The sequence below is a fragment of the Rhinolophus hipposideros genome (assembly GCF_964194185.1).
Source record: "Rhinolophus hipposideros genome assembly, chromosome: 24".
Classification (NCBI taxonomy): Eukaryota; Metazoa; Chordata; class Mammalia; order Chiroptera; family Rhinolophidae; genus Rhinolophus; species Rhinolophus hipposideros.
In genome coordinates, this window is record NC_138070.1 from 15,278,741 (window position 1) to 15,287,644 (window position 8,904).

Genomic DNA, 8,904 nt, shown 5'->3' on the forward strand with positions numbered 1-8,904 from the left:
AAGTGGCTGGTACGCAGTAAGTGCTCCATAAATGCATATGGAATGAATATCCAAATGGATGGAAACTGGGCTAAAGCAGGTGTCCCAGGGCCTGGTCAGCACTATGCTTCCTCTGGATGTCTGTCTGTCTGGCTGTCCATCTTCCACCAGTCTGTGGTCTTCTGTTTATCCCCGTCACCAGCACAGGCCAGGCACCGAGTAGGTGCTTGTAGAATCTTTGGAGAACAGAGTAATGTGAACAGTCTGCAGCCTGGGGTGTGGAGGTGAGAGAGATCCCTGTGGAGGAACCCCTCGGCAGCCTGCCCTCTGGCCGGGGTCCGGAGGTTATGTCTGCACAGAGCTCCGAGGACCCTGTCTTTGGGAAGCAGTTGGGTTTGGGGGAAGGGCACAGGCTTCGGAGCCAGGCCTAATCCCAGCCTCAGGAGAAGTGGCCTCACCTGGCTGTGCTTCAGGGTTTCCCTCTGCAAAATGGGGCTTCTGATCTCCTGACTATCCCACTCCCTAATGCTCCCGGTAGGTGCTCAGTGGGTGTTTGTGGAATGACTGAAAGACTGAATGTAGGCCGTGAGTAAGGACCACGTCCATAGGCAGCAAAGTTCTGTAGCACAACTCCGATCGCATCAACACCTGGTTTCGCCCTGGTGCACCTGATGACCTAGTTTCCTTTGGTTGAAGCCAGAGGTGTTCCTGGGAAGATGGCAGAAGGGCACAGCGCCAGAGCAGGCTGTGGCTGGCAAGAGCCATGGAGGCCCTGGAGTTAACTACAAGGTACTGAGCCGGAGGGGACCAGGGGCTCTGCGCCCAGGGCTTCTATTGGGCCTCAGGGTCAACTTCTCTCCAGAAAGGAGCCTGCCTGGGACACCTCACCCTCTGCTGTAAACTCGCTCCATCACTTCGTTCACCTTCCCTCTTCTGCGCCCTTGTCTGTGAGATGGAACTGTTCACATATGTCCTATCTCAGCAGCGCCCAGGGGGCCCAGGGGTTTCAGGAGACTGGCACTGACTCTCCTGCTGACCTCAGTCCAGTTCCCTCTCTGGGCCTCAACAGCCCCATCTTTAAAATGGGAATGGTACTCCCTAAACACTCCTTAAACCCCAGAGCTGGTGTGAGAGATGAATGCAAGTGCCATTGCCAAGGCCAGCTAACAGAGTTGGAATTTGTTGGCTCTGCCCTCTCTGAGGTATTCCGGAGGGCTTTAATTCAAGACAGCCCAAGGAGGAGTTCACTGAGGAGATAACTGGATGGGGCATTTCTGAGGATGTGTTGGTGGTTTAACCAGAGTGGGAGAGACAGGGAGGGGAAGAGCAACAAAGAGATCTGCCTGGCTCTGGGCCTGACCCATAGGTGCCATCAGGCCAGCCTTGCCCTGCAGACCCTCAGGTTTCTCCTGGAAAGAGGCAGCATTATCTCGTGACCTCTAAGAGCCTTGGCAAATCCCCAGAAGCAGATGCTCACCAGAGAGGTGGGTGCCACTACTGGGCCTTCCTGTCTCCTTTTGGCACCTATGGGCCTTGGCCTGTCCGCACCAGTGAGTAGGAGAAAAGAGCCAGCTGACACTGAATCCTGGTGCCTCCACTTAACTTACTGTGCAGCCTGGGACAAGTGACTCACCCTTTCTGAGACTTCTGTAAAATGGCCAGAGTAGATCTTCCCCGAGGACCTTCTAAAAACACAGTGTGTGCTGCTAGCTGTGGGAGAGGTAACACCTTTTTCTGCCTTTGCTTCCCTTTTTGTCTCTGGGCCTGGGGCAGGTAAATGTCCACCAGAGGTTGCAAAATGGTGCTTCGTCTGCCCTGCAGAGGGTTTTTTATTTTTTAATGGGGAAATTTCACATTAAGGTAAACATCAATTTCTAGCCTTGCTTGGAAAGTTTAGAACAGAGCCCACATTCCCTCCTGGCTGCCGTAAACGACTTCATTTCCTGGCGGTCGTCCCTCCTGTCATCAATCTAATTGGGCTCCAGACTGGCTCTCTAGATACCCAAGTGGCAATCCCTGGTTTTGAGGTTCCTGGAGAAGTTCCCTGCTATGGCCACCAGAGGGTAGTGCAAGACTGAGGCGATGCTGGCCCCAGGCTGGGCCCCAGGCCCAGCCGATGGGGTGGGAGGATGGTACCTCCCTCCATTGCCCCAAGGAGGACGTCGCAGGATAGAGGCTGGAGCTGGGAGCCCCCTCCCCGGGGACACGCTCAGACACTGCCCTTCCAGGTGACCCTGTACGAAATGGAGAACTTCCAGGGCAAGCGCTGTGAGCTCTCGGCAGAGTGCCCCAACCTGACGGACAGCCTGCTGGAGAAGGTGGGCTCCATCCAAGTGCAGTCCGGGCCGTGAGTACCTGGACCCCCAGCCCCACCTCACAGCCCTTAGATTTCTGGGAGTTGGGAGGTTCGGGTTCCAGCTCTGAGTGTCCTGTGAGGCCTTAGGCAACTCCTGTCCCCTCTCTGACTTCAGTTTCCCCAACTGTAAAATGAGGGAGCTGAACTGTGTGATTCTCTTAGAATCCTAGTTCTTGATCTCTGTGGCAAATAGCAGACTGCAGTGGAAAGAGAACAGAGAAGATAGACCAGCATCTAGCTCAGTGTCTGACAAGTGGGATTTAATCATTATAATTTCAATAATAGTCGTCACATCTAAAACTTAACATGCATTAGATCACGAAATCCTCACAAGTGCCCTAGGAGAGATGTGCCTTCTTATCCCCATTTGACAGGTGAGGAAACTGAGGCTAACGTGGTTAAGTGTCTGGTCCATGTCCACAGGGCAAGCAGGTGTTCCAGGTGGGCTCTGCATTCTGGTCTTTGGATGGAAAATCCAGGCTCTAGCACTAACCACCTGGGTGATTCTGGGCAACGTGCTCACCCTCCAGGCCTCTGTTTTCTCATCTTTCAAATGGGGATAACAATGGGACATACTTCAGAGAGAGTTTCTGTGAAATGAATGGAACCATGCAAATAAATAATAATAATATAATAATAATAAGCCATCTATGGAATACTTATTGTGTGCTAGACATTGTGCTAAGGGGTTTTCCAAGCCCCTTACACAGAGGCTGCACATAAAATAGATTCTCAGAGGGCTGCCGGTTGGCTCAGGTGGTTAGAGCGCGGTGCTCTTACACAAGGTTGCCAGTTCGATCCCCACATGGGCCACCGTGAGCTGCGCCCTCCACAGTCAGATTGAAACAACTACTTGACTTGGAGCTGATGGGTCCTGGAAAAACACATTTAAAATAAATAAAAGTTAAAAAAAAATTTAAAAAATAGATTCTCAATACGATTCCCCAGGAAGGTTTTCCTCAGCTCCCAGTATGTCCCAGTAACTCCTTCAATAACAGGACCAGAGATCAGTAGTAGGGTTTGCAGGAGGGTGCAAGGTCAGAGGTCAGCAGTTATATGGGCCCTTCCGTCACTAGACTTGGGTCCTCCCTCCCCTGCAGCTGAGGTGAACTGGGCCTCTTTCCTCCTACAGCTGGCTGGCGTTCGAATGCAGAGCCTTCCGTGGGGAGCAGTTTGTCCTGGAGAAGGGGGACTACCCTCGCTGGGATGCCTGGTCCAACAGCCACCACAGTGACAGTGTCCTGTCCCTCCGGCCTCTGCGCGTCGTAAGTACAGCTCCTGCCCCCTTCAGGAAGCTTCTAGAAGCTGGACATGCTGGGAGCTGGTCAGGCCAGCTCATTTTACAAGCTCAGCCTAGGGCTTGGCCTGCATGGGCCTGTCCTGGAAAGGGCCCTCATCATTTCTGATTGTGTGGGACAAGAAGTTGGCTATCGAATGGTCACTGGGCTGGAGATGGGGATATCAGGATTCACGGTTTGAATTAGACCGCACGGTACTGGCACTTGCCTCTGTATTCCTATTAAAATTCGGGACCATAGGGTCCAGTCTCAGTGGTCAAAGAAATACAGTCTGGAAAATACTTCAGAAAGTAACCGCGGAACAGCTTGCATTTGACAAACACCGGAAAGGGACTTTGTCCACGTGACACTTTAAAATGTCGCTCTACTCTCCCACCTACTTTACTTATATTCAGTGGCTGCTCCAGCCCCTTCTCCTTGTCACCGTCATAGATGCCCCTTTGAGGGCAGTGGGAAGACCAAATCAGAGCCTGGCTTAGTAAAGAGGGAATGCCCCTACATTAATCATTTGGATCTCCTTCCACACTCTCCAAGCCTCAGTTTCTCTGTCTGCTAACTGTTGGGGTTGAATGAGACCTGAAAGGCCCCCCTTGGTTTCATGGCTCTCTGGTTCTAAGGTTTCCAAGGAGGCCTGCTCTGGTGGAACCACCCGAGTCCCCATCCTTCCTGCAGTGGGTTTGGGGGCAGAGGAACCTCATGAATCCCTCCCCGCAGGCAGGGGTCACGGGGTGCATTATTTTGCAAAGTCTTGATTCGTTCCTGTACCTGGAGCCTCCGCGACCCCAGTCCTGGGCACGGGAGCAGCTGATTCATGCCCCAATCTTGCCCCCAGGACGGCCCAGATCACAAGCTTCATCTGTTTGAGAATCCGGCATTTGGTGGCCGTAAGATGGAGATAGTGGACGACGACGTGCCCAGCCTCTGGGCTCATGGCTTCCAGGACCGTGTGGCGAGCGTCCGGGCCATCAATGGGACGTAAGGGACCCAAACCCCACTCTTCCCCCACCCCATCCTCTGGTGGGCACTCTCCTGGCTCCACACAGAATCTGTTTGCTGTGTTTTCTGCGCCCCCTGTCTGGAGGCCCTTCGTACAAGGAGTTTGCCCCTGTTCCATCCTTGCTCAGAGCCCCACTTGAGAGTCCCGAGGAGTTGAAGGTCCAATTGCTTGCACTCTCGTACCACTGGATTTCCAACTAGCCTTGACTTATAGAAAGTTTGATCATTTTCTTATTCAAGTGAAATATGTTCCTCCTACCTGTTCCCATGAAAGTCTTCACTCCTTTTCTGAACAACCCCAGGCCCTTGAACTGATTTTGGTTTTGTTTTTCCTTTACACAATCCTTATCCTTCTTACCCGGGGACCCAGGATGTATGTGGTTCTCTAGGGGTGGCCTGAATAGTAGTACATGGGCAAACAGGCTCATCACCTCCCTCCTTCTAGGCTTAAGATCTTTGTGAATGCAACCTTAGGATCACTTTTCCTTTGTCGGTGACTACAGCTCACGTGGTTAGATGCTGGCTTTGAAAGCCTCGGTCTGGCTGGAGGTGGAAGACGGAGGCTGACCGTCCTCACCCCAACCTTGGTATCCCGGCAGGTGGGTTGGCTATGAGTTTCCTGGCTACCGAGGGCGCCAGTACGTGTTCGAGCGGGGCGAGTACCGCCACTGGAACGAGTGGGACGCCAACCAGCCACAGCTGCAGTCCGTGCGCCGTATCCGCGACCGCAAGTGGCATAAGCGGGGCTGCTTCCTCAGCAGCTGAAGGGCACCCAGACCCCTATCCTGACCTGGGGGGACAGCAAGGGCAAGAAGGAGAGGCTCCAGGACAGGGGCGAGGGCCTGCCTGTCCACCCTTCCCCAGAACCTGCTCAATAAAGCCTGGGGCCGGTCCCCCACCTGCCATGTTCCTCTGCAGCCACTTCCTGAGTGGGCCTGGCCTGGGAGGGGCAGGCTGAAGGAGGCTGGGGCTTGAGGGTGCTAAGGCTCCCAAGGGAGGACTGTGAGCTGTGCTCCTACCCTGGGCTCCAGTCCTCCCAGGAGGAGCCTCGTGTACACCCTGCCTTGATCTTGTGTCTGTCTGCCTGTCTGTTACTCCATCATCCTCCCTTCCTCCCTTCCACCCTTCCTTCTCCCTTCCTTCCTCCTTCCCTCCCTCCCTCCCTCCCTCCCTCCTTTCTTTCTTTCTTTCCTCCCTTCCTCCCTTCCTTCTCCCTTCCTTCCTCCTTCCCTCCCTCCCTCCCTCCCTCCCTCCCTCCCTCCCTCCTTTCTTTCTTTCTTTCCTCCCTCCCTCCCTCCCTCCCTCCCTCCCTCCCTCCCTCCCTCCCTCCTTTCTTTCTTTCTTTCCTCCCTTCCTCCCTTCCTCCCTTCCTTCTCCCTTCCTTCCTTCTTCCCTCCCTCCCTCCCTCCCTCCCTCCTTTCTTTCTTTCTTTCCTCCCTTCCTCCCTCCCTTCCTCCCTCCCTCCCTCCCTCCCTCCCTCCCTCCCTCCCTCCCTTCCTTCCTTCCTTCCGTTTTCTTCTTTCCATTTATTTATCCATCCTTCCTTCTACCCACCCAAATTTCTATCCATCCTTCCATCCATTCATCCATCAGTTCTTCCTTCCATCCATTCTTTCACTGATCCATTCATCCCCTCTCTTCTATCATCCATCCACGTATCCTTTCTTTCTCCCATCCATCCGTCTAGCCATCATTTCCCCTTCTAGCTCTCTGACAGTCTCTGTTTTCATTCATTTATTCCGCAAATGCCAAGCCCTGTTTAAGGCCTGAGGACACAGCTGTGAACAAAGTCTTACCTCATGAAGCACGCCTTCTATGGGAGAGACAGAAAATAAATAAACAAATAGATTTTGAAGACAGTGTTGGGAGGTGGTAAGGGCAAAGGACAAGCGATCAGGGTATGAGGCTGGAGGGGGGTAGACAGGTGTAGTCAGAGAACATTGCTCTGAGGAGGTGACATTTGAGCTCATATCTGAATGCAGCACAAGAACACTCCAGACAGAGGGATAATCGGCAGGAAAGCCCTAGGCAGGAGTGTGGCGGGGTGATGGGGACACAGCAAGGAGGCCGGTAGGTCTGGAATGGATTAAGTGCTAGAATGGGGAGGGAGTCAGACAGGGGGAGGGGTCTGGGCATTTAGGGGTCCACAGACTCGGGGACATCGAATCTTCTGCGAGGGAGGTGGGAGCCATGGAGCATTTGAGCAAGGTGAGACATACCTGCCTTGGTGTTTAGTGGGGTGGCTCAGGCTCTAGCACCCAACATAGGTCGTGGGGCCACGGGGGACGCAGGGAGACCAGTGGGGAGGCGACTGCAGAGATCTGGGTGACTTATCATGCGTCATCCCCCGACCCTCTCTCTTTCATGCATCAGGAACTCTGTCCCCCTGCCCAGAGGCCTTTGCAGCCTTGCCTGGGGCACGAAGCCCCCATCCCACTCCCACGATTGACTATCACTCCCCTGAGACTCAGTGGCTTCATCTGGCCCAAGGTGGGTGCTATGGCAGTGCCAGGCCTAAATGTGAGCCTCTGGGGAAGCTTCTGTCCAGAAAGGAGCCAGTCTGCACCAGGGGGACGTCTCACCCCTCTGGCCCCAGAGGGAGGAAAAGGGAGTGTCCAGTCTGACAGTCAGATGACAGCTAGCTTCCCCAAGGCCCAGCGCCACGCCTCCCACACCTAATCCTGCTTCATTTCCCTGGCTTTGCTCCCTGCTATGCCCAGAGCCCTTGTAGCCCCTGAAATCACCCCATACTTATGCATCTGATATGTGGGAGACCGGTGGGGACCTGAGGAATGCATTGAAAAGAATACAGCAATTTTCACTTTAGCCTGCGTATTCAAAAAAAGACGCATAGTCAAGAAATCACCTTGAATTATTTTTACTTTGGTGTGTAGGGGAGTGGTGGGGTGGGACCTCAGGCTCGGAGGCTGAGGGGTGAGGGGCACCCAGCAACTGGGCAGATGAAAGGCAGGGGTTGAGTCCCCCCCATGCATGTACCCCCGATTCCTCACCCCTTCCTCCCTCCAGGACCCACCTCCTCCTGCCTCTCATAAAGAGAGGCCTATCCTGCTTTATAAATCAGTGTTTCCTGAAGACCAGAGCCAATGCTGGGCTTTTTATACATCACCTTATTGAATCCTAAGAATGACCTTGGAAGGTAGGCATGGTTACTCATCCTATTCAACAGATGAGGAAACTGAGGCCCAGAGAGGCAGTATCACATTTGCAGGAACTCACAGGTGGAGAACAATAGAGCTCAGGTGTATCTTACAGCCTCTGCTCCTGAGCCCCCCACACTCTGAGGTACCAGTAGGGGCGGGGGGTGCTTTAGGGCATCGTCTCTAATCTACAGACAGGGGATAATGATTCTCACTTGCAGAGAGGGAAACTGAGGCCCAGAATGCTGAACTACGAGCAGCCCTCGTTTTACTGTGCTTCGCTTCATTGTGCTTCACAGATGTTGCATTTTTTACAAATTGAAGGCATGAGACTCCAGTAGCAAAAAGACTGGGACTCGCTGTATTGCGATACTCGCTTATTACAGTGGTCTGAACCCGCAGTATCTCCGAAGTATGCCTGGAAACCATCCCAAGGGCCACAGCTCTTAAGTGGTGGGACCAGGGCTCCAGTTTATGTCCATCTCCAAAGTTCATTTCTCCCCACCCACCAGCTGTGGCTGCTGTGCTTGGCTAAACGGATGCAGGTTTTGCTGCTGCAGCTGCTGGCTGTGGGAGTGGCTACCATTTACTGAGCAGCTACTATGTTCTAGGCATCGGGCCAGAACCTGTCCCTGTCTGGTCTCCGTTGAAACCCAGAAGGCCCAGGACTGGCTCCCAGGTAAGGGGTCAGGGGAAGGCTTGCAAGGAAGCCCACTCAGTGCTGGGTCAGTGTGCCCCTCACTCCCTCGGGCCAGACTTGGTGCCAGGGTCTTGAGGTCTCGAGTTGGGCTGAGTCTAGAGGTGGGGTTCAGCTGGACCCCTAGATCCAGGGCAGTCCCAGGAGGTCACTGATATCCAAGTGAGTCTGTCCAAAACCCCCAAACCCATAATAACTGTTGATATCAGGGAGCGCTTACTCTCTGCAGTTCCTGTCACATTTTATCCCATTGAATTCTCCTAAATGGGCTCAGACAGATGACACTCAGAGAGGGGAGACCAACTGCTGAGGCCACACAGCAGGGAACAGCGATTTGAGGCCTGTGTAACTCCAAAGGGCTGTTCTTAGCTCCAACCGAGGCTCAAATTCTGTCCAGTGCAGAACCTGAGAGGGACAGTG

General features: G+C 53.7%; 1 protein-coding gene across 1 annotated transcript; it reads left to right on the forward strand.

Annotated features, from left to right (window-relative positions):
- CRYBB3 (crystallin beta B3) lies at nucleotides 1–5,475 on the forward strand. Its single transcript, XM_081037115.1, is given in 6 exon segments — nucleotides 1–709; nucleotides 711–768; nucleotides 2,208–2,326; nucleotides 3,468–3,600; nucleotides 4,466–4,608; nucleotides 5,229–5,475. Coding segments are annotated over 6 exon segments (633 nt in total). The 5' UTR covers nucleotides 1–695; the 3' UTR covers nucleotides 5,395–5,475.
- The last annotated feature ends 3,429 nt before the right edge of the window (nucleotides 5,476–8,904 follow it).